This window comes from Saccopteryx leptura, chromosome 9, assembly GCF_036850995.1.
Source record: "Saccopteryx leptura isolate mSacLep1 chromosome 9, mSacLep1_pri_phased_curated, whole genome shotgun sequence".
NCBI classification, from domain to species: domain Eukaryota; kingdom Metazoa; phylum Chordata; class Mammalia; order Chiroptera; family Emballonuridae; genus Saccopteryx; species Saccopteryx leptura.
This window is the reverse complement of record NC_089511.1, coordinates 10,728,776-10,754,146: the sequence shown is the minus strand read 5'-3', so window position 1 is coordinate 10,754,146 and position 25,371 is coordinate 10,728,776. Positions and strand designations below refer to the sequence as shown.

The 25,371-nt window shown below is 48.5% G+C and overlaps 1 protein-coding gene and 1 non-coding gene across 4 annotated transcripts in view; both read left to right on the top strand.

Annotated features, from left to right (window-relative positions):
- The window catches only part of CSNK2A2 (casein kinase 2 alpha 2), a 42,300-nt gene extending 18,556 nt beyond the window's left edge, over nt 1-23,744 (top strand). The window contains exons 5-12 of one of the 3 annotated variants that reach the window (XM_066349897.1): nt 4,757-4,816; nt 12,593-12,676; nt 13,444-13,554; nt 13,778-13,879; nt 14,350-14,450; nt 16,022-16,170; nt 17,667-17,760; nt 23,310-23,744. In XM_066349897.1, coding sequence (XP_066205994.1) covers nt 4,757-4,816; nt 12,593-12,676; nt 13,444-13,554; nt 13,778-13,879; nt 14,350-14,450; nt 16,022-16,170; nt 17,667-17,743 — 684 coding nt within the window. In that variant the 3' untranslated portion in view covers nt 17,744-17,760; nt 23,310-23,744. Of the gene's footprint in view, nt 1-4,756; nt 4,817-12,592; nt 12,677-13,443; nt 13,555-13,777; nt 13,880-14,349; nt 14,451-16,021; nt 16,171-17,666; nt 21,808-23,309 lie in introns of those variants that run through there. The other 2 variants (XM_066349896.1, XM_066349898.1) reach the window with 2 other exon arrangements.
- LOC136381635 (small nucleolar RNA SNORA57) lies at nt 10,758-10,902 on the top strand. The gene has a single exon (XR_010747122.1). It is a non-coding gene; the product is annotated as a small nucleolar RNA SNORA57 (small nucleolar RNA).
- Nucleotides 23,745-25,371: the final 1,627 nt, after the last annotated feature.

The window sequence follows — 25,371 nt, the reverse complement described above, 5'->3', positions numbered from 1 at the left end:
TTCCTGTCTGTCTGTCCCTCTCTCTGACTCTCTCTCTTTGTCCCTGTAAAAAAAAAAAAGAAGAAGAAAGTTGTTCTAAAAGTTGGAGTGAATATTTATAGAAAACTCCCAAACTGAAAATTATCTTAAAGAAAGTAAGGTACCTTATTTTTGTATTTTTCTGAAGTGAGATGCGGGGAGGCAGAGAGACAGACTCCCGCGTGTGCTTGACTGGAATCCACCCGGCACACCCACTGGGGGACGATGCAACAGGAGCCATTCTAGTGCCTGAGGCAGAGGCCATGGAGCCATCCTCTGCACCCGGGCCAACTTTGCTCCAATGGAGCCTTGGTTGCGGGAGGGGAAGAGAAAGAGAGGAGAGGGTGAAGGGTGGAGAAGCAAATGGATGCTTCTCCTGTGTGCCCTGGCCGGGAATTGAACCCGAGACTTCCACATGCCAGGCTGACGCTCTACCACTGAGCCAACCGGCCAGGGCCAAGGTACCTTTTTGGTGTAGAAATAATTTCTGTTGAGACTTGTTTCTCAATTTTCTATGCCTTTGGAAGAGTATAAATAAAAATGAATATACATTTTAAGTATGTCATTTGGACATTTTGAAGACTACTAAGACATTCTAAATGGTCTCCGTTGTGAGAAGATGGCATTTATCTCAAGAGAATTTCTAAATCACTGAATAGAGGTGCGCCCTGACTAGTGGATATCTTAGTCCTTGTTAATGCTCTTAGAATTTGATGTGGGAAGGATGGTTCACAGACTAAATCAATTGAGTTTCCTTAATTGAATGGATGGTGACTTTTTATAGGTCGTTGACATTATTTTGTCATTTCTTTATAAGATGTTTTCAGGGAGGTTTACAGTAACTTTGATTGCTTGACTAATGATTTGTTCTGCTTCTTTTTTTTTTTTTCTTTTTTTTTTTTTCATTTTTCTGAAGCTGGAAACGGAGAGACAGTCAGACAGACTCCCGCATGTGCCCGACCGGGATCCACCCGGCACGCCCACCAGGGGGCGATGCTCTGTCCATCCTGGGCGTCGCCATGTTGCGACCAGAGCCACTCTAGCGCCTGGGACAGAGGCCAGGCCAAGGAGCCATCCCCAGCGCCCGGGCCATCTTTGCTCCAATGGAGCCTTGGCTGCGGGAGGGGAAGAGAGAGAGAGAGAGAGGAAAGAGCGGCGGAGGGGTGGAGAAGCAAATGGGCACTTCTCCTGTGTGCCCTGGCCGGGAATCGAACCCGGGTCCTCTGCACGCTAGGCCGACGCTCTACCGCTGAGCCAACCGGCCAGGGCTGTTCTGCTTCTTTAATTTCTAAAAATGTTGACCTTGGTTTTATTCTGGATCTTGGTGTTAGGTATTAACAGTGCCCCAAACTGGGGACTACTGCATTGAACATTTCCCGCTTTCCCGCCCCCCCCCCCCCGGCCCCACTTTTTCTTGACCCTATGTGGGCGCCACTGGAATTTCTGGACAGAGACTGAGCTGAGTGTGTCAGGGAATGTGCAGGCCCGCGTGCAGGGTGAGTTTGCTGTGTTGGTCATTCCACACCTGGCTGGGACCCTTCTGACAGTGGGAAGCCCTGAGCGACCACCAGTGGGGGGGCGGCTTTGGAATCCAGCAGAACATGATGCAGCTGGACTGGAACTGGAGCCTGGAGACCTGTCCGTGGGGAACAGCAGGAGTGAGGCCCGCTTGTGTCCGTTCCTTTCTGGGGTTTGGTTTTAGATGAAGGAGGCTCTGATCTGTTGATGAAATGGCATTTTCCCCCATTCTCCCCTCAGACTTTCTGAGATTAATTAAAAGTCCCAGGATATTTCCACCTCAGGCCCTGGGGTGAGGCCTGGAATAGAACTCATTTCTAGGGAGAAGCCAGTGTGCTTGCGGCTTTGGAACCAAACTAGGGCTGATGAGTGGTTTCTTCCTTAACACCTTCAAGATCTTCCGGGAAGCACCAGCTTGTTTTGTTTTGATAATCACTCACTTTAGGAAAATGTAAGCAAAGTTAACTTCCTGCCAGCAGTTTGCAGTTGTTTGGTTAGTGATGTTCTCTATATAGCTGGCTAAAAACAGTGGAGAAAAAGTGTGGTTCTTGTGTAGTTTACCTTTCTTATTTGTCAGGGATGCTTAAACTTAGTACTTTGGGTTTTTGGAAGGTTTTAATTTTATTCTATTGACTAGACTAGAACATCATCAAAGATAACTGTCCTCGGTGTGCAGGCGGGTACTTGGCATGAGGTATACAGGGATATAAAGCATGTGCTGTTCTCTGTGTGAGGACCCGGCTGTATGGTGGACCCTTGACATAGTTGGGGGAGGGAAAGTTGAAAGATTCTTGAGCGACCAAATTGCCGGCTGCTTCTACCGTCCTGAGCCCTGTGTGTGCTACAGCATGCGGGGACGCCTGCAGCGCAGGGCTCCTGGGCTGAGAGAGGGCGGGGCAGCATCTTGTTCACACAGAGCAGTCACCTTGTCCTTGGGAACTTAGGTCGCTGCCAGTGCCTGAGTGAGGAGTGAGCTCAGGCTCTGCCGCTGTCAGTGCTGCGAAAGCGAACACGAACAGGCAGAGGACGTCAGCAGGGGCTGGGGAGGGAAGAGACCGCTGTAGGCTCTCTGGGGTCCCCAGGGGAGTGGTTGTCAATTAATGGGCAAGGGGAAGGGGGGAGGGTGTTCCAGATTTGGGGTTGAGGCAGGGACACTGGAGAGGGCACACCCAGGTTTGTTTGGTCAGAGTGGAGGACCCTGGGGCTGCCGTGGAGATGGCCTCCACAGTTGGAGGAAGCCGGACTGTGGCCCCTGGCCAGTCCTGAGTTTAGCCCGGGTGGTGAAAGGGTATAGCTGTAGTGTGGTCTCCTGCCGAGACAGAGCTCCTGAGAAGGCAGTGAAGGGCAGCCTGACGTTCAGGACTTGGGAATGTTGTAGGCCTAAACACTAATATTCGACAAGTGCTTCTTGTACTACATAAAATTGGTACCGGTTGGAGTAGCTGGAAGTCCTGTGTTGGCAGTCCAAGGACAATTTATTTTTATGTCTTAGGCCATTTACACAGATGCTTGGTATAGATAACACAGGATATGAGAGCAGAACCTTCCACAGATGAAAGTCCAGATAGTAAAAGAGTCCATATTCGTTTTCTGGAAATAAATGTCCCAGCCCTCTGAGGGTTAGAAAATTCTTTTTTCACTTTGATGGTCTATTTTATTGACTTGAAGTTCAAGTTGGCAGTGTCTGGGAATGACCGCCTCAGCTCTCCGAGGAGGAGCTGATCTGGCACCGAGCGCTGCTGTCTCCAGTCTGGTCTGTGTGGACAGGTTGGGGGGTGCTGGGAGAACACAGCCTGGGTGTTGGGCTGGTGTGCGCTTGACTCTGCCGAGCAGAAGTGGTGGCAGGTTTGGGCCCTTGGGCCTGAGTGCAGTGCAGGCCCTCCCAGTCGGCCTCTAGGGGGCAGCTCTAAGGCCCCACCGGTACTGGTACCGGGTCCTGGAACGCCTTCTTTCACTCCGTGTGCGTGGAGCTGGCTGCTGCTTCTGGTTGATGAAATCAGATAGCCTTCCTAAGCTGGAGGGAAAATCACTCGAATTTAAAAGGGACATTTCAGAAAGAAGTCCTGGTGTTCTTAGAAAATGTTAAATTAGATTTCTAGCAAGTTAGAAAGACTTGTGTGAACAGGGGATATGTTTACACAGATCTCAGATATGAAATGATATGCAATGAAAGTCTTTATTCCCCTGTGCCCAGCTGTCGTCCCCCCATATGAAACCACTTTTTATTAATCTCATGTCCTTGCAGATCAAAGTAGGAATGTAGAGTTTTACTTCCCCAGTTTTACCCGGACACTGTTTTCTGCTTGGCGAGTGTCTATATATATTGCTTGGAGTTTTCCACCAGAGAGAAACAAAATATATTTCATGAAAGTGTGCTGGTTCATTTTAGAGAAAGTGCTGCTGGCACTGTTGGGGAAAGAGATTTACTTGGAGTTGATTATCAAAAGTAGTAATATATTTTCTGACAAGGGTTAGTGGCTTTAATGAACTTGGATTCATAAATGCTACTCTGCCTCTTGGAAATCTGAAAAAGTTTTAAATCTCCCAGCAGGTGAGTGTTTGGAATTTCAATAAGGGAAACTTACTTGTGGGTCAGTTCTTTCACATTGCATTCCGCCTCTCCTTTTTCTTCTCCTTAAAACTTTTGATTTTTCTAGTTCCCATCAGTCTGTCTGTGAAGTGTCTTTTTTCCCAGCCAGGGTTTGGTTTGGGGAGAGGGGAGGATATAGAGAGTTTTTTAAGTTTCTTGCCATTTCCAAGTGCTGTAGCAGCTCGTTTCCCTCGTGGTTCTTTCATTAACAGACTGGCTGTGTGGCCACTGGTTCACCACGTGGGCCAGTGAGGTTCTCCGGGTTCTCGCCGCACACAGAACGCCGTTCTCGACAGTGCGGCGCTGCTGCAGCGGGCGGGTCTGTGCGCGTGCGGTCGGCCAGCTGGGACTTGTCTCCGAACAGTGCAGTTGTGGGCGGTGAAATTACGGAGCATTCAACAAGTTTTTAAAAGATGCAAGTTGGAATAAATGTTCTTCTTCCCTGGAATTTCTTTCTTTCGAAGACTGAAGTATTAGCTCCTCATCTTTAGTCTTTGCAGTCCAGGTAGTAAGAGGGTCTGGGACTCGAGAGTTACTCAGGCATGAGCTTTTCAGAGAATGATGACCAACCTTTGGGATGACCAGATGCAATGACACTAAATTAACTTTGTTTTCTGAACTCTGTTTCAGCAACTTTACCAGATCCTGACAGACTTTGATATCCGGTTTTATATGTATGAACTACTTAAAGTAAGTGGCATTCATCAACAGTGATTTTTTCCAGCTTATTCATTAAAGAAGTTTATAAGAGAAGAAAGAACTTGAGCAGGATAGTTCTTGATATCCTGAGTATTTAGTGAGGTTTTTGTTTGTTTTTTCTTATCTTGAGGCCTCCATTATGGGCTCTTTTTTTTTTTTTTTTAAGTTTGCTTATTGATTTTACAGAGGGACAAGGAGTGAGAAGTATCAACTCATAGTTGCCTCACTCCTGTTGTTCACTGATTGATGGCTTGTTTCAGCAACTTTACCAGATTGTGTGTGCCCTGACCGGGCAGGCCCGGGGTTTCGAACTGGTGACCTCAGCGTTCCAGGTTGACGCTCTGTCCACTGTGCCACCACAGGTCAGGCCCGTTATGAGTTCTTTACATAGAAACTTGCAGTGGAACTGAGAAAGATGGCGAAGTCAAGGGGTACCAAAGATGTTACACCAGAGGCTAGAACCTCCTTCAGAGCTCTTGTGCCCCTTGGGTTTTCCTTCTGCTGCTTAATGAGTGTTTACTGTTCGTTTTCATGCGTAACAAATTACCCACACTTAAAGACTTTTTTCTTTTTTTTTTTTTTGTGGCAGAGACAGAGTCAGAGAGAGGGACAGATAGGGACAGACAGACAGGAAGGGAGCTCCCCACTGTGGCCCCCTAGCTATTCATTGATTGATTTCTCACACGTGCTCAGATCGGGGGCCCACAGCAGACTGAGCGACCCCCGTCTCAAGCTGGTGAGCCCCGCCCAAACCAGACGAGCCTGCACCCAAGCCAGCGACCCCGGGGTCCCGAACCTGGGTCCCCCACATCCCAGCCCGACGCTCAATCCACTGCGCCACCGCCCGGTCAGGCCACACTTAAAGACTTTTGAAAAATAATTTTCATCTTTCTGTCAGTTAGCTGGGTGACTTTTGGTCTGGGAAAACTTAACGGGGGCTGGTTGGTCAAGATGGTCCAGGAAGTTCTTCTTCACATGTCTGGGGTGCCCGTGGGAAGAACTGAGGTCTCGTCCTCCTAGCAGCAAGAGAGGGCAAATCTTGATGTATAAGTGCTTTGTGAGCCTCTGCTATGTTTGCTAATTGTTGGCCAGAGCAAATCATGTGGCCAAGCCTAGACTGAGGGTGAAAAGTAGACCCCGCCTCTTGATGGGCATAGCATTGAAGTCATACTGTGACAGGACATGCATACCGGAATGGCAGGCGTTCCTGGCCATATTTTTCTTGCCATTTCGTGTAATCCCCTTCGTTATAATTTTTTAAATTGATTTTTAGAGAGAAAGGGGCAGGGGAGAGACTGAAACATCAATTTGTTTCGTATGTGCCCTGACTGGGGATTGAACTGGCAACCTCTATGCATTGGGACAATGCTCGAAGCAGCTGAGCCTTCCAGTCAGGTCTTGATCCCTGTCTTATATGAGACAGCCTGACCTCAAGCCTGCCCCTCTAGCCCTGGCTAGTTAACCTGGACATGCAGGGAGAGGTGATGGGTGGACTTTCTAGGTGAGTTACTAATCCCAAAACTTAATTTAAATTTTCAAATGTTACCCATTGGTGATGAAATGATCTCTTAATTTGTCTAAGTAAACACTTGGGTAAAGAATTCTAAAAAAGGTTTGTAGAATGGAATAGACCAGTATTCTTAAGTTTTTTAGTGTTGCAGATCACTAAGAATCTAAAGAAATCAATGAACTAACTCCCAAAGTGAATGTGTAAATATACACTATTATTTAAAGTTCTGGAGAAAGTGTGAATTCAAATTAAGAGCTGCAAAAAGAATGTGAAAGTGATTCGAGTGTTGGAATTATTGAAGAAATTTGCCAGGGTGGAGTTTTGATGGGATTGTGAATAGTTGCTTGAACAAAATACCAAGTTAAATTAAGGCTGAGCTTTAGGGAATGGGATTTTGAAGATCTAGCTCTGATGTGAAGGTGTTTGTTTTTTTTAAATTATTTTTATTCATTTTTTTAGAGAGGAGAGACAGAGAAAGAGACAGAGAGAGAAGGGGGGAGGAGCAGGAAGCATCAACTCCCATATGTGTCTTGACTAGGCAAGCTCAGGGTTTCGAACTGGTGACTTCGGCATTTGAAGTTGACACTTTATCCACTGCGCCACCACAGTCCAGGCGTGAATGTGTTTTCTTACAAGCACTTGTACAAACCATTTGTCATTAGAGCCAAGGTGGTGACATTAAGGTTTTAATCTTAGGTCTAATGGGTCTTTTCTTTTGCCAGTAAGAGCAGAAAGATGGCAAAGGTAGAGCTCGATGTGTCCGTCCTCGTGTCTTCCCAAGTGGGAATGGGGGCCAGTGGGGGACGAGTGCAGTGCCAGGTCCTGCGGACGGTCGGGCGGCCCAGGCCCTGCGGGTATCTCAGAGCCATCTGTGCCTTCGCCCCGGGGATCTGCAATCCAGGTCCCACAGGTGATTTTTTTTTGAAAAGTAATATACTAAGATTTTGTGGCAGGCTAGCACACTGAAAGTAAGGGTTAAAAGTTTAGCACAGGTGTCCTTAGATCAGGTCAAGACATCCCAGTGATACCGATGTTCACAGGCTGGTCATTCCGGTGGCACTCTGCGTCTGATGTCCTGTGTTTCATTTATTTATTTTAAATTTTGAGAGTATGTTTATTAAATCTGGGACAGTGAAACAAGGAAGGGCTTAGGATAGAAGAAGCAACAGGAGGGAGCCTAGGTGAGGGTGCTCTGACTCACTGAAAAATACAAGTCACAGTGACAGAAGTGACCCAAGGCAGGGCTGCTGTTGGCACTCTGAAAAGTCAGAGTAAAGGGGCCTTGGAGACACGTTCAGAGGGTGAGCCCAGGACGAGCTGCTGCTGCCCCGATCCTCGATTGCAGTCTCGTGGGGGCCCTTAGAGTTTAGGAGATGCAGGGCTGAGAGGGGAAAGGGTGTGGGCGTGGTGTGGGAGAGCGAGTCTGTCCTCTCTGTTTTCTAGAGGTAGCAGCTAGGCCCTGTGGCATACTTCCTTTCCTGCTAATGAGGCATGCCATCTTTCGTGCTTAGTGGTCAGAAACGACCAGGTTTTAAAACTGAAAGAATTCCCCAAGGAATGTAAAAGCATGCCAGTAGCTCAACAGGGAGTCTGACCAGTAAACTGACCAGAATTCTTTTACTGAACTTCCTTTTATTAGGTGTTTTTCACATCCCAGGTCTTGTGGTCCTGATTCATATGGGCAGAAACTAGGCAAAATAATCAACACTTCCCAGACTTTCTCTTGGGGGGGGGGGGATATAAACAGGGATGGAGAAGAGCAAACATTTAACTTCACTGAAAATGTAGAAACTGAGGTTGCGGGCTGCAGCGTAACTGCCCAGCGACTCAGTGAGCTGTGCAGTCTGATGTGGCTCGGGCTCCGCCGGGTGTCCCAGGAGCCCTGGTGTCAGACCACTGCCACGAAGCCGCTGTGGGGTCTCGCTGCAACTTCGTTGTAATGCAAAACAAAGAGGAAAGTAAATTGAAGTAGAACCTACATAAGTGAAGTGAATGAATCTTAAGTGTACAGATTTTTGGATTTTACCTATGGAAAACTTTCCCCTAAATCTACACAGAACTATGCTGTCTGCAGGTAGGTATTTAAATTAAGTAAACTTAAAAATTCGGTTCTTTCGCTGTGCTATTCACATTCAAGTACCCATTGGCCTCCTGTGGCTAGTGGCTCCCATATTGGACAGTGCAGATAGAGAATATTCCTGGTGTTGCAGGAAGTTCCGTTGGAGAATGTTATGAATACCCCAAAAGACTTTCTTGTACCCCATCTATTTGGTATCCCGTCCTCTGAAGATTATGTTCTCACCTCTGCCACTAGTTTAGTTTTGCCTGTTCTTGGCCATCATATAAAAAGCACCAGACACTGTATACTCTCATGTATAGGGAAAGCAAAATTTGCTTATTCTGGAATCTGATGCTGGGGACAGTTCTCTAGCTCACGTCTTCCTGCCCACATGAAGTGCCTAGACTGCCCTTGCTAGTCTAGTCCAGTGGTTCTCAATCAGGTCAGCTTGTCCCCCAGAGGACATTTGGCAGTCTGGAGCTATTTTTGGTTGTCACAGTTGGCAGGGTGTTACTGTAATCTGGCCCGTAGTGGCGGGGTGCTGCTGAACACTACAGTGTGCGGGGCAGCTCCCGCAGTGAAGAGTTCCTGATCCAAGGTGCAGGGTGCTGCTGAACACCTACAGTGTGCGGGACAGCTCCCGCAGTGAAGAGTTCCTGATCCAAGGTGCAGGGTGCTGCTGAACACCTACAGTGTGCGGGACAGCTCCCCGCAGTGAAGAGTTCCTGATCCAAGGTGCAGGGTGCTGCTGAACACCTACAGTGTGCGGGACAGCTCCCGCAGTGAAGAGTTCCTGATCCAAGGTGCAGGGTGCTGCTGAACACCTACAGTGTGCGGGACAGCTCCCCGCAGTGAAGAGTTCTTGATCCAAGGTGCAGGGTGCTGCTGAACACCTACAGTGTGCGGGACAGCTCCCGCAGTGAAGAGTTCCTGATCCAAGGTGCAGGGTGCTGCTGAACACCTACAGTGTGCGGGACAGCCCCCGCAGTGAAGAGTTCCTGATCCAAGGTGCAGGGTGCTGCTGAACACCTACAGTGTGCGGGGCAGCTCCCCGCAGTGAAGAGTTCTTGATCCAAGGTGCAGGGTGCTGCTGAACACCTACAGTGTGCGGGGCAGCTCCCCGCAGTGAAGAGTTCTGGATCCAAGGTGCAGGGTGCTGCTGAACACCTACAGTGTGCGGGACAGCCCCCGCAGTGAAGAGTTCCTGATCCAAGGTGCAGGGTGCTGCTGAACACCTACAGTGTGCGGGGCAGCTCCCCGCAGTGAAGAGTTCTTGATCCAAGGTGCAGGGTGCTGCTGAACACCTACAGTGTGCGGGACAGCTCCCCGCAGTGAAGAGTTCTTGATCCAAGGTGCAGGGTGCTGCTGAACACCTACAGTGTGCGGGACAGCTCCCGCAGTGAAGAGTTCTTGATCCAAGGTGCAGGGTGCTGCTGAACACCTACAGTGTGCGGGACAGCCCCCGCAGTGAAGAGTTCTTGATCCAAGGTGCAGGGTGCTGCTGAACACCTACAGTGTGCGGGACAGCCCCCGCAGTGAAGAGTTCTTGATCCAAGGTGCAGGGTGCTGCTGAACACCTACAGTGTGCGGGGCAGCTCCCCGCAGTGAAGAGTTCTGGATCCAAGGTGCAGGGTGCTGCTGAACACCTACAGTGTGCGGGACAGCTCCCCGCAGTGAAGAGTTCCTGATCCAAGGTGCAGGGTGCTGCTGAACACCTACAGTGTGCGGGACAGCTCCCGCAGTGAAGAGTTCTTGATCCAAGGTGCAGGGTGCTGCTGAACACCTACAGTGTGCGGGGCAGCTCCCCGCAGTGAAGAGTTCCGGATCCAAGGTGCAGGGTGCTGCTGAACACCTACAGTGTGCGGGACAGCTCCCCGCAGTGAAGAGTTCCTGATCCAAGGTGCAGGGTGCTGCTGAACACCTACAGTGTGCGGGACAGCTCCCGCAGTGAAGAGTTCTTGATCCAAGGTGCAGGGTGCTGCTGAACACCTACAGTGTGCGGGACAGCTCCCGCAGTGAAGAGTTCTTGATCCAAGGTGCAGGGTGCTGCTGAACACCTACAGTGTGCGGGACAGCTCCCCGCAGTGAAGAGTTCTTGATCCAAGGTGCAGCAGCACCAGGGCTGAGAAACCCTAATCTTGCCTCATGGCAAACCACCAAGATCACTCAGCGCCGAGCACATGAGTATGGGTTGCTATCATTATTAACACGGAGTACACTATGGGACTCGGGTGGCTTCCGGTGCTTTTCAAGACCAGTCAGGGGCTTTACGTTGAAACTTATGAAAACAGTTATTTGTATAAGAAAAGGGAGCTTTAAGAGCAAACTTTTATTTGTTTGTTTACTATTTCAAACAATACAAGCCTCCTCTTCTTGGCGGGGTTGGGCGTGTGGTCCCAGTCCCTGTAATGTACGGAGGCAGAGCAGTGGGCTCCGGCCCCTCGGGGTCATGTCTTCGGTGCCTATGGTTTCCATCTGCCGGTTCTATCCTCAGGCGCCGGGACACGGGGGAAATAACTAAGTCAATAAAAACAAAAACAAAATACAAAATGGGTGAAAGACTTGAATTAACATTTGTCCAAAGAAGATACAGGATGATGAATAAGCACAAGATGTTCAACTTGATCACTCATTAGGGAAGTACAAATCAAAACCGCAGTGAGCTACCACTTAAACCCGTGGAACAGCTGTCATCAGAAGGGTGAACAATGGCAAGTGTTAGTGAGGATGTAGAGCAGGGGTCCCCAAACTACGGCCTGTGGGCTGCATGCAGACCCTGAGGCCATTTATCCGGCCCCGCTGCACTTCCGGAAGGGGCACCTCTTTCATTGGTGGTCAGTGAGAGGAGCATAGTTCCCATTGAAACACTGGTCAGTTTGCTGATTTAAATTTACTTGTTCTTGATTTTAAATATTGTATTTGTTCCCGTTTTGTTTTTTTACTTTAAAATAAGATATGTGCAGTGTGCATAGGGATTTGTTCATAGTTTTTTTTATAGTCCGGCCCTCCAATGGTCTGAGGGACAGTGACCTGGCCCCCTTGTAAAAAGTTTGGGGACCCCTGATGTAGAGAAATGGGAGCCTTAGATGTTGCTGGTGGGAATGTACCATGTTGTGGCTACTTTGGAAAACAACTAGGTAGACTTTTTAAAAAAGTTTAAAGTAAACATACGTGCAATCCAGCACTTCCACTTTAGACTCTACCCAAGAGAAATGAAAGCACATGTCATCTCAGAGACTTGGACCTGCACATTAGCAGCAGATTTGTAATAGCCAGAAAGGGAAGCCCAAATATCCCCCAACCAGTACGCTCGCTTGTGCAGTGCAGGCCCACTCAGCGAGGGGTAGGGTAGGCAGGTGCCGGAGGAGGGAGACAGCCCTGGGTTTTGTATTTCCTTCTGTGCAGGTCAGTGGTTGGGGGAGAGGGAAGGGGGGAGGAGGGGCAGAGGGCAGAGGGGCTGGGGAGTGAGTGCAGGCCAGTTTATGGGGAGTTCTTGGGGTGATGGGAAAATCCTGAAACTGGATTGTGGTGGTGGTTGCACAACTATCAAGTTACTGAAAAATCTACTATGTCCTTAAAAGTCTTATTTGCTTATCAACTATCTTATAGGAAGTAATTTGCTCCCTTAGAGTAATAATAATTATAATTGTTAAAGACCAGTGGGCTTAAGGATGGTTTTTTAAAGAAAATACTAATATTAGAATGTGTGTTAATCTAGAAAAAATCCACATGGGACGCTTATTTAAAAAACAAGCCCTGTTGAAAGATATATTTAGATGTCATTCTTCATGTCCACATGGACTCGCGCATGTCATTTGAACCACTATGAGAGGTGGTTCCAGTGAGGTTCCCAGATCTGGTTTTAAGTTGTCAAACTAGAACAACAGATTAAATGTATGAATTCTAAATCCTGGTGGCTGGTCAGTTGCTACCAGCTGCAAGTAGGAGAGAAGTGTATCATTTCCCCTTAGACACCTCCGTCACAGCCTTGCCATCCCCTCCACAGCCCCCTCTACCGGCTGCCAGCACGGTGCACAGAGAGCAAGGGGTGCCTTCTGAAGCATCTTTTTCCTCTTGTTACAGACAGTAAGCTGCCCCTGGGAGACTACCAGTCAAGTTATCACAAACAAGAATATGATTTGCATTGGGGGGCGGTAGAGGGTTTGCTTACTTTTCTCTGTGCTTTCTTACCTAATAGGCTCTGGATTACTGCCACAGCAAGGGAATCATGCACAGGGATGTGAAACCTCACAATGTCATGATAGATCACCAACAGAAAAAGGTACCATTACAGCCAGGCAGCAGCAAGCCTTTCATTGCGAGGCTTAGACCAACACGCTGGCCAGTGCCTAGGCGGTGGCTGGTGACCCGTGCTGCATTCTCTGGCAGGCTGGAGATACAGTTGTTCTCCAGTCTCCGCTGTTGGTGTCCACTGCGCATAAGCACAGTACACAAGGGAAGTGGACAGCTGAGCCTATGGTCACTGGTTAATTGTGGTCATGGTTTTCTGGGGGGCCTCAAGAAAGAAACTACAGCTGATGGTTTTTACTGACCCCTCAGACCAGTCTGCCTGGCCTTAAAGTATGCGTGGGTCCCTCCCATTTTCCATGTCCAATTCTGGTTGTCTCTGATTGGTGAGTAAATGAATCAACTAGTAGTAGGTTAATGGGAAGTTAGAGCAGTGTCTCAATTCTGGAGTTGGGCATATGTCCCCATTCTTGCTGTTATGACCACAGCTTATAATGATGGGAGAATGTGTTACACATCCAAGTGGTATGAAGCCAGGAAAAAAGCTTTAAGCTCTATTGATCTCAAGAGAGTAAGCCAGGCTAATTTAAATTTAAAACAAGAAAAAGCAGATAAGATTCTGACTGCCTGCTCTAGAAATGACTTCTTACCCAGCTGCTGAAAGTATAATTTTTTTAGCCAGTGCATTTGGTAACGTTTTTCATGTGACCAAATAATTATCTAATGTGATGCAACCTTGTTCTAAGGTACAGGCATCTAGAAACACTACTTCCACATGTTTTATTTCTGTCATATTTGTAGCTGCGACTGATAGACTGGGGTCTCGCAGAGTTCTACCATCCTGCTCAGGAGTACAATGTCCGTGTGGCGTCCAGGTACTTCAAGGGACCAGAGCTCCTTGTGGACTACCAGGTAAGTGTTTGTAAAGTGCCTCTGTGCTCTTGTCACGTTTCCTTATGGCTTCTCCTGGGGTTTCCTGGTTTCATCTAGCCAATTTGGATACTCTGAAAACTTAGTCTTTATTCCACCCCAAAATAATAATTTCAGGTTTTTCTCAGCTACCCCTCTCGCTTGCTGTCTTTTATTTTGACTCAGGAAAATTAATACCCTTGACTGACTGTCCTTCTTTCCTCAGATGTATGATTATAGCTTGGACATGTGGAGTTTGGGCTGTATGTTAGCAAGCATGATCTTCAGAAAGGAACCCTTCTTCCACGGACAGGACAACTATGATCAGGTGAGCAGACACCGCCTGGCTTGTACTCACTGCAGGGCAGATGCCAGGAAAGGGGCATCCCCGGAGAGGGTGCTATCCTTGAGCCATTAACTGTCACCCCGTGTCTGCATACAAACTTTTCTTCAGGGTGAAGAACATCACAGTACTCTGCCTGCTGTTACCAGGTCCCCAAAGAGAGCTATTGCCATCTTAAGCCCATCTGCAGAGTGAGCCTGTGAAATCAGGCCTCTCCCTGTCTAATAAACTAGGTTCTCGTCATTAGATTGTGATGTCCCCTTAATCGTTAGAAGATGATTGTTATAAGTTGCATTGTTTTAAAGACAGTTGGGAAAGCAGCATTCCTGTGAAGTCCGTGTCCATGGCCCTAGAGGTGTAGTCGTGGGGAAGCCCCGATTCCTCGCCACAGCGTCCTCACGGGCGTGCAGTGAGCTCTGTGCTCAGTGATTTGGTCAGTTTGCTTTGTGTTTCAGCTTGTCCGCATTGCCAAGGTTCTGGGTACAGACGAGCTGTACGGGTACCTGAAGAAGTATCACATAGACCTAGACCCGCACTTCAACGATATTCTGGGACAGTAAGTAAGAGAATGGGGGTGGGACAGTGACTCACCCTGCTGCAGAAGGGGAGTAGTTAGCCAGAGTCACTTTCTAGGGCTCTTTTTCCTCTCTCATCGTATCAGACCTGAAATAGCCATCTTCTTCCCTCTGTACAGTTCTGATTTTGAGACATTTGGGAATTGTTTACATATGTCTTCTAATAACTTGACTTCTCTAAGAGATAGCCTATTTATCAATAGAAAATGTAAGACAAAAATTTAATGTTATAGGAAAAAGTTCTCTGGTATAACGTATACTTATCTTAATGGAAAATCTTAGTTGTGATTCTTTGAATAAGAGACAGTTTCTTGTTCTGTATAATGTATTTTCTGTAAAGTAGCTGATTTTTTATTATTATTTTGACAGAGAGAGAGTCAGAGGGACAGATAGGGACAGACACAGAGGAAGAGAGAGAGATGAGAAGCATCCATTCTTCATTGCGTCACCCTAGTTGTTCATCGATTGCTTTCTCATATGTGCCTTGACCAGAGGGGGGTGGGCTACAGCAGAGTGAGTGACCCCTTGCTCAAGCCAGTGACCTTGGGCTCAAATCAGCAATGTTGGGCTTCAAGCCAGCGACCTTTGGGCTCAAGCAAGCGACCATGGGGTCATGTCTATGATCCTACGCTCAAGCCAGCGACCCTTTGCTCAAGCTGGTGAACTGCGCTCAAGCCGCATGAGCCCATGCTTAGGCCGGTGACCGTGGGGGTTTGAACCTGGGTCTTTTGTGTCCCAGTCCGATGCTCTATCCACTGTGCCACCACTTGGTCAAGCTAAAGTAGCTCATGTTAAAGCATATTTTCAGGCAGTGTTGAAAGTTAATGTGTTGAAAATTTTCAAAGAGTATTTTACAGTATTTTATGAAACTTTCATGTTTCTAAGGCAGCAGCTTTCTAAATATAGCTGCTGAGTAATAAAAGTTACTCAGTCACTCCGGGCCTCACTCAGAATTGACAAAAAGCCATCTAAAACGTTTACATCCAAATCAGATTTTTTTTCCCTGAAGATAGAAGTGGGGAGGCAGACAGATTCTCACATGTGCCTGACTGGGATCCACCCAGCATGCCCACCAGGGGGTGATGCTCTGGAGTGTTGCTCTGTTTCAGCCGGAGCCATTCTAGCGCCTGAGGCAGAGGCCATGGAGCCATCCTCAGCGCCCAGGCCAACTTTGCTCCAATGGAGCCTTGGCTGTGGGAGGAGAAGAGAGAAATAGAGAAGAAGGAGAGAGGGAAAGGGTGGAGAAGCAGATAGGCGCTTCTTTTGTGTGCCCTGGCTGGGAATTGAACCCGGGACTTCCACACGCCAGGCCGATGCTCTACTGCTGAGCCAGCTGGCCAGAGCCAAATCAGATGCTTTGTTTATCAGACACCGAGCACGGTTTGAGGATGCTGTGACTTTAACTATGGGTGTGGGCCGGAGCAGCAAGAATGAGATTTTATGGGCAGGAAATCAGTGCAGCATTCCAAGATTTTGTTGGTTTTAGCCCTACTATGTAAGGATTCTTGCTGAATTTAATCTCAAAATATGAACTCTTCCCTTTTCTTCTCAGACATTCACGGAAACGTTGGGAAAACTTTATCCATAGTGAAAACAGACACCTCGTTAGCCCGGAGGCCCTAGATCTTCTGGACAAACTTCTGCGATACGACCATCAACAGAGACTGACTGCCAAAGAGGCCATGGAGCACCCATACTTCTGTGAGTCTCTGGGGCGCTTTTTGGGGGACCTGTTTATTAAAGGAAAACTTCTCCCCTTTGTCTTTGAGGCCAGTTCAGAGAATTCTAGGTATTCGGATTGAATGCCGTTGGAATTTGGCCTCATTAGTTCTAGACTATTGAGACAAGTTGGCAGATCTGTTTCTTGATCTCCAAAGGTATTTGCTTGTTCACTGCTGTAGCTCCCTTGAGTCTAGGCTGATAGACCATTTCCCATGGCCCTGAGTCCATAGATCACAAATACCTAAAATTTATTTTCAAGTATATGCATTTATGTGGAAACCTAATCAAAGATCCCTGCCCTCGCCCCATAAAAAATAAGTGATTAGTTGAAAATAATGTAGCCTAATAGTATATTTTTAAAGAAGAAATAAGTTAAATAAGTAAGAGGAATTTGAGGAAAGGAAAGCAGGTATGGAAAGACCTCACTAAAATTCTGTCTGAATTACTTCTTAAGCCTCACTTTAGAGGATGTTTATAAATTCCATTTACATGGTTGCTTCTTCCTGCGTGGAGTTCTCCCCACTGATAACGCACGTCTCACACTTCTATTACTCACGGAGTGAGATAATTAAGTCCAGCCAGGGAAGACTGAGAATAAGGCAGTTACGAGACTCGCCTCAGTTCACTAGCTGAAGCGAGATAAAAACTTGCACCCTCCCTGTTGCTGGACAAAAGTGCCCTCTTTCCTCCTTTTTCCTTCTCTGGAGATGAACTGAAGCTTGCCTGAGGATGACATCGCAGTGTGGTCTTGAACATGCTGGCCCACAAGCATTAGTAGACAGCAAATTGAAAAGGTCTGAGCTTGTCTGTCCTCCTTCCAATTGCTGGCACAGAAAGCTGTTCCCGCCCTTTGAGTTATGATAAATTAAGATCACTGATGTTTACAATAGGTAATTCTTGATATGTTTACTTTTCTGAATATACATCATACTTCTATTTCAAAAGAAATTAACTGCTATTGCTTAAAATGGCTAGGCCTTTTAATGGCTCTTTCTATTCACCCTTTCCTCTGAAGGGCTTATTATTGCACGTGCTTTGAAGAAATTAGAGTTTGAGTATAATGTTAGTATTTGAGGGAAATAACACGTAAGAAAATTAGTAGAGCCTGACCTGTGGTGGCGCAGTGGATAGAACGTTGACCTGGGACACTGAGGTCACTAGTTCGAAACCCTGAGCTTGCCCGGCTAAGGCACACGCGACGAGCAGTCTGTGAACAAGTGGGGTGAAGCAACTATGAGTTGATACTTCTCATTCCCCCCACCTCTCTTCTCTCTCTGTAAAACCAATAGATAAAAGAAAGAAAATGAGGAGAAGTTTTGAGCAGCGGGAAATGGGTACCTGCTGCTCTTTCCCGGGAGTCTCATGCGATGAGCTGTGTGCCCCGCCCGTGACCGTCGTGTGGTGTCTGGTGTTTCTGTCCCCTCACCTCTCACTGCCGCTGCCCGCGGCGCTGACCCCGCCCCGTTGTCTTGCAGACCCCGTGGTGAAGGAGCAGTCGCAGCCCTGTGCGGATAATGCTGTACTTTCCAGTGGCCTCACGGCAGCCCGATGAAGACTGGAAGGCGACGGGTAATGCGGCATTGATGCTTGCCAATAAAACCAACCAACCAAACACAAATCTTGAAGGAAAACTGCAGTGTGATAAAAAGAAATTCTAGTCATTCCTTCTAAACGCAAAGAAGAGTAAAGACCTAAAAGTCTGTCAAAAAGAAAGAAACTCCCCAGCCCTAGTCTGCAGGGAGCTGCCGCCGCGGCAGCGAGCCAGATGGTGCACCTAGTTCAGGGTCCGAGGGGCCTCTCCCTGTGGAATGCATGGGGGCCGCGAGACTCGGAGCTGTCGCACAGCGGCCTGTATTTACCAGGAGACCACTGTCCAGTTAGCCCGGGCGCTCAGCACGCTCGGCAGGTCTGACGTCCTGTCTATTCCACGTGGTCTGGGTTTCCTCGGCCGACACGCAGGCTCCTGTTTTAGCACCACGTCAGCAGTCTGCTCTGACACCAGCCTCACCAGACGGAGACATTTAAACAGCGACAGTATTTTTTCTTTCAACTGTTTTACAAATCCATGTTTTATGTATTTTTTTATGACCTGAGCTCTCTAGGAAATGTACCTCATCCCTGCAGTTTCCTTCTAAGTGTATTCATTTGGAAACAAACTGCAGTCCCTTTCATGAGTCCCCTTTGATGTCAGCAGACGTCACTTTAAACCTTGTGATGCCATGAACACAGGTGCACCTGTCTCATCAAAAGTTAGATGCTAAGTGCATAACTTGGAGCTCACTGTAACCTATGTTGATTTGCCTAACATAAAATCTTGTTGCTATTTTTTTGTGTAGCTTTTTGTTTTTTTGCAGCCTTGTAAGGAAACCTCACCTTTCCCAGCATATCCCTGTGTGTGCACCTATTTTAATGCATCTCTTTGAAACAAAGACTTTTTGTTCACAACCGTGACTAAAGCTGGAAGGTCAGTCTTTAGGCAGGTCAGGGAGGGAGAGGGAGGAAAAGGTTCTATGAGAATTTATTCAGGAATGACTTACCGGGTGAAGAAAATACACTTCCCCATCCCCACCCACTTTTTGCCTCTTTTTTTCCCCATGAGAAAGAATTTCCTGCTGTAATCAGGGTGATTGCATTGTTAAGCTCTGATGGGTGACACATGAAGGTGATGACGAGGCCGAGTCCCTCTTGCGTGCAGGGACTGGAGGTGTCTGCGCCCCGTAACCCCCGCGACGGAGGAGAGCGCCACGAGGGGCTGGGGCAGGAGTGGGCCTCCCGCAGCAAGTGTCGGTGCCTGGGACCCCTCGGGCTAGCCTCCACGTGAGCAAGGGAAGCCAGGTTTTGTTTGAAAAGGTCAAAAATAGAGCTGATTTCATTTGGGGGACGTGTCACCAACGTGGTTTGCAAGCAGTCCCCTCTCCCCAGCCGCAGAGCCACACCTCAGCTGTGGAGACTTCCACACCTAGGCTAGAGCTAGAGGTGTGTGCCGCCCGGCACGTTTAGGATTTATTAACTATTTAATAATGCCATACGTTTTTATAAGGTTAGATTGTTTGTTTGAAAGCATCTGTTTACATTCCATATTCCAATAAAATCATATTGGTATTGGTAGCAGGTCCTATCTGTAAATGTAGATTCTATTTTTGTCATTTGGTTGGTGGGAACTGAAAGTACAAATAACTCTTATTATAGAGTTGAACTTACAGTTTAAAAAATAAAAAGATGCCCAAACCAGGAAATGCATTCAGCTAAGGTTCTCACACCAATACTACCTGCCTGCATTGCACCTTCTGTATATTAATGTGTACATTTACTCTACCTGAAAATCAAAGACAGGACATGAGCTGTTGGCTGAACCTGTATCGCTGTGTCAAAAACTCGGTGTTTTGGATTATCTGAAGCCTTCTTGTGCCCTTTTAGGCAACACCGAACTGTTGGTCATTATCAGGGAGATGTGCCACTGTGTCTTTCCTGCCCCAGCCTCTCCTCTCCTGCTTTGTCCCCCACGCCCCCTCCGATACCTTGAAGTTGCGTGTCTGGGTCAGGCAGGGCAGCCCGCAGGAGGGTCTCGGTGAAGTAGTAACCCCGTTTCTTTCCCGTGGGTCCCCAGAGGCAATACAAGCATCCGGAGAAGAGTCGGGTGGTTTGCGTGTGCCTGCCTCTCCTTCGGTCACGAGGTAGCAGGTGCCGGACAGTTCACGTGCCTGTCTGCAGGTTCTGTAACTGCAGCTTTGACACAGGAGTAATGCCTGCTTTTATGCATAGTTTACTTTTCTACCACCTATACTTTTACCTCTCTTCATGCCTTAGAGACAGAGAACTGAGCTTAAAATGCTCACTCCTTTCTGTCTGGTCTTGGCACCCAGTTTGCTGGCTGACTGTGACTGTAGGTTCTTTCCCCAAACTGAAGCGAGTCCAGTCCAGACCTTTTCTCTTACCTGTCCCCAAAACCATTTTGTGTCCAGATGGACCTAGCTTCCCTGAGATTTTAGAGCATTCACCTGGGTTAGGAGATGGTCTTGGAGAGTTCCAAGAGAGAGAAAAAGAGAGTATGTGTGAAATAATTAGACTAAGCTATCGTAGATTTACCCACCCAGTATCCATTTCAGTTAGCATATTTCTTAAATTCATCTCAGTAGTTTTCATTAGATATTTTGTTTGCTCCATTACCTTATAACAGGTTAAAAGTGCCTATGATAAGGACTTACCATTTCCTAAAGAAAAGCAAAAAAAAAAAAAAAATGGGGACAGGGTAGTGGTACATTATCATCTCAGGTACTGCCTGTGTTGAAGTACATAGACCCGGTGTGGTGAGACCAGAAGGTTCCTATGCCAAATGCAGATGGTGTGTCGTAGTCTACTGACCACAGCGCCCAGAACTGCAGGGATGGATCTGCTCCAGCCCGGGGGCCTGTGGGGAGAGCAGAACTGTTGATCTTTTCACCTGTGGTTTACTTGCAGTTCCCTCTCCCCTGGATCATATCCGCTGGCCTGCTCCAGTCCTGCCTGTGGCAGGTGACTGGGCGGGAGGAGCCATCAAATGTATAACGCAAACCAAGCATTCCTGGGCCTTCTCACCAGTTCGAGGAGTGACCGTTAAGTTCTGTGGGGCACTTAACATCAGTCACTCCGCTGGGTCTCCTAACAGACGTCCTCCAGCACATCAGTACTCAAGGCGCAAAGCAGATGTCTTCCCTTGCAGAGAAGGAAGGTACTGTCAGACTGATGGGAGGAGCCAGGAGCTCGTGATCCTCGGGCCGGGGAGAGAGGCCAGGGCATTGGGCTGTTAAGAGGAGAAAGGGAATCAAGCAGACGAACGGTCAAAAGGTAGATCTTGAAGAGGGAGCGTGCCTTCCTGAGGAGAGAACCTGGAGGGCAGAGGTCATGAGCCCTGAGATGGACACTGCCCCCCCGGGACTGGTTCCCCTCTCGAGGCAGACCGAGTCCCAAAGAGCTGGCGGCCGGCCATGGGGCTCCGTCTGGGTCCACTCAGGGAAATGACAGGTTCTCCCAGGTGCTGCATTGCTGAGGATAGAAGCAAAACTTTTGTGACACAAGCAACAGTTGGAAGAATTTTTATATATGCATTGAAATGGATCTAAGAGCCCAGTTAATGGTTTCCTTTAATGCCAGTTCAGATGAAATAATTTGTTCAGAGCACCCACAAGACAAAGCAAACTTCGCTCCTACGAAGGAATAGGAGTAGGTAATAACTGCTCACAGTCAAGGTCATTTCATATGAACCCTTTTGAAAGCAAAAGCAGGGTCGACATCAGCACACAAGAAGCCAAAGTTTGTCAGTGAGCTTAAATCTCGGACTGAATGCTGCCTTCATAAACTGACCCCAGGGTGGGACTTGGGGAGGGGGTGACGGGAAACGTCAGCCAAGGAAACCGGCAATAACGCGCTTTTGAGCTCCATGGATGTGTTGATGAAAACGACCCCACGCAGGTATCGTCGAAGCTGGGGAAGTGATGCGGTGGGTTGTACAGACGGGGCGTACTTTTGTGTAGAGACTCAACAATGTGCTACAAATGTGATACTCCTGAACTACATGTATTGAGGATTGTTTTAAAAAAAACTTTCACTGAATCAATAAATTAACAGTTTTTCACTTGCTGGCTTTTCTTGCTGTAAATGGTGACTAAGAGGTTGGGGCAAAATCCAAATCTTCAAGCACCGTGGAGCCGACTTTCCATCTATTTGCAGAAAAGCAACACTGCCTGGTTGGTGATCCTTTACAAGTGACTACTCCAGACACGGGGCCACCCCTGTATATCACTGGGCGACTGGTGTATGATTTCTGTGCTGCTCCCCTTAGAGGAAAGAAAAGTGCCATGTTAAATCCTGCTTGCATAAATAAAATTGTCGGTCATCACCAGCCTTCCCAAGAGGTGACAAGCCGTTGCTCTGAGGACCTGAAGCTTGTGTTTCCTGTCTCGGGGGAGAGGAGGGCTAACCCTTGAGCTGCAGAGCTGTGTGTGGTGGTTACAGTTAGTCGCATTGGTGCGAAGACGTGGCTGGAGAGGTGGGACGAGTGCCACGGGGATTGCTGCTTCTCGGTACCGGCTTCTGAAGTGCCCCCCTTGGACACTGTCTTGGGACCAACCTGTTTTATTGCATGACCTCAGTGGCAGTGTTCTGCATTTATCAAAGTCCCTCCATGCTGTTCCTGGCAGCACATGCTATTGTTTGGCAGATGGTGGTGTCTTTAATTAATGTTCTCTCCAACTGATCCCACTGTGGAGTTGGACGCTTTGGAAGTTAGTTTCTGAAATGCTTGAAGGCGAACAGCCATTTCTTAACCTTACACCTGTCTCATACACTAAGCAGCAGAGCCTTTCCTTTACCCCAGGAAGGTTCCTGGGACAAGGTTTTGTGGGGCAGCCGCCCAGGTGCACAGCCCTGCCCGCGATGCTACAGCATCATCTGAGACTTCTGGAGTCCTGCTGCTGGTTTTGCCGCCCGCCACTCCACGGCATGACGTGGCAGGAGAAGCGGCTCTCAGGCCATGCCAGACAGCTGCTTGCAGGGAAGAGTTAAAGATCCAGGAGAGGGCAAAAGTAGGTTTACAGTTGTGGCTCCACTGCCACTGCGGTGTTTTGCATTCATAAAGCTATTGTAACATAACCTGAGTCTTTCCATGCAAACCACTGTCCGCCGACTTCTCTCCAGCCCTGTGTATGAGCTGCTTTATCAGTGGACGTGGCCCTTCCCCTGTCCTCTTCGTCCCGAGCTGTCCTCAGTACACTGGGTCAGGTCTGATGGGGATCCAGAGGTGGACTGCTGAGCTTGTAGCAAGGGTACATAGAATGGTCAGCGTCCAGGACCAGAGAAGGGGGAGAGACTTGGTCACCCACGTGGTGTCCAGAACTTTCCTCCTGCTCTCACGGAAGGCCACGCAAAGACTGCCTCTGTTAATGGAGAGAAACTTGGAAAAGGTCACTGGATGAACCCAAAGTCTGGTTCTCACTAGGTTTTCCACATAATGGCATGGGCAAGTCCAGCTTGCATACTGTTCGCAGCCCTCTTCAGGAGGAAGCCGCCACGAGTGGAGGCCTGTCCTTGCTCCCGGTCAGATCGATTAATTGCGTCTTTCCCCTCCTCCCATCTCTCCCCAGGTCTGTTGCGGTTCCTCTCACTTTTCCATAAGCAGGACAAGAACCAAATCAAACGTCTTAACGTGTGTAGAGAGATCCCGTTCCGTGAGCAGACACAAAACGGTGGCAGGTTTGGCGAGCACGAACTAGACCAACCGAAGGGCAGCCCTCCACCGTTTATCAAACCTCACTTCCGAATGTAAAAGGTTCACACGCCTTTGGCTTCCTGTTGACTTCCTCCTGACCCAGAAAGCATGGGAAATGTGAAGGGTATGCAGAATGGCTGTTGGTTTCTGTTGCTCCCCGTGCCCCGTGCCAGGTTCCGTGGCCGCCGGTTTTCCAGCAGGCCACAGACCCCACCGCAGAGGGCACGGGGGCATATATGGCATGATGAGCAGTTACATATTATAATTTTAAAAGTATATATTACTGCTGAATAAAACGTTTTAAAAGAAATGTATGGAGAGTTTTCAGTATGGAAGGGGCCATTAACCAAGACCGGTGGCCACAGACAACTGAGTGAACCAGAAGAGCATTGGTGGCAGGTTCTAGCAGGACAGAGGGGACGCTCCAGAGGGTGGTTTTAAGGACATTTTTTTTTCTTTTTTTACAGAGACAGAGTCAGAGAGAGGGATAGACAGGGACAGACAGACAGGAACGGAGAGATGAGAAGCATCAATCATTAGTTTTTCGTTGCAACACCTTAGTTGTTCATTGATTGCTTTCTCATATGTGCCTTGACTGCGGGCCTTCAGCAGACCGAGTAACCCCTTGCTCGAGCTAGCAACATTGGGTTGAAGCTGGTGAGCTTTTTGCTCAAACCAGATGAGCCCGCGCTCAAGCTGGTGACCTCGGGGCCTCGAACCTGGGTCCTCTGCATCCCAGTCTGACGCTCTATCCACTGCGCCACCACCTGGTCAGGCATCAGGACACTCTAGAGACGAGAAGTTGCGGAGGGATGGTGAGCTCATTCTGGGAAAAGAGCAGGTGATGCAAGGAGACAGCCAGGAAAGCCCGGCTTTGCCTCGAACACGTCTTTGTCCTCTCTTGACCCATCCTAAAGCAGGTGAGTCACCATGATGTAGGTGGTAGGTGTCACTTAACAGGGAACTCAGGAAGATGCCTTAGCCCCTTTGCTTTTCCTTTGTGCCTGTCTCCATATCCACTCCACGCCTCAATCCTGCCCCGCTCCCAAGCCCCTTCTAAAAGTGCATCTTCCTTTAGAGGATGGTTGAACATGTGGTCCTGAGGCAGGGCTGGGGCCCGGGATCTCGGGTTCCAATCTGCGGGCTGCTTCAGATCACGCTGAAAGAGTGGAGGGGAGGCACCGGCTGAATTTGTCAAGTGAACAAACTCAACCTGTTTCCCAAGGGAGCCTTTCCTGGCTCCCATTTCTCCCACCTGGGACAGCTGTGCCGCAGGGAAGCGAAAGCAGAGACAGCCTGGTCACCGTGCAGCCTAGTGTCTGGCGGTGGCCTGCGTCCTCCCACCTGGGACAGCTGTGCTGCAGGGAAGCGAAAGCAGAGACAGCCCGGTCACCATGCAGCCTAGTGTCTGATGGTGGCCTGCGTCCTCCCACTGCCTGTAGAGAGCAGAAACCACAGGCAGACCCAAGTGCCCAGGTGGCTGGATGGAGCCCCTGCTCGTTCACCACAAAAGCCACGTGGTCCACACAACATTCTGTCTTCTCTGCTGCTTGTCTGGAACAGGGGCCATGGCAATCCAGAGGTGGACACTCACAGTTTTTGAAGTAATTATGGAGAGAAAGCAAAAAGGCTCCTCAGCCACCAGGGTGTCACATTGTCTCTTGGACCAGCTTCTGTCATATCCAAGCAACTGCTCAGGAGTGAGAGCTCGGGACCGTGCACGCCCCTGGACACCAGCAAGTGAGGTTCTGCAGGCCTACCACCAGCAGACTGTGTAAGGCCAACGGGGCACCGAATGGACGGACTCGGTACTCTTAGCTCCATCACTGGCCTAGTGTCTTCAAGCAGGCTCTCTCACGAGGCCCTGCAAATTCCTGTTGGTCTCCCGGACCTCTGAGACAGCAGCTCAATACCTCAGTGTAAGGAGCATGTCTCCG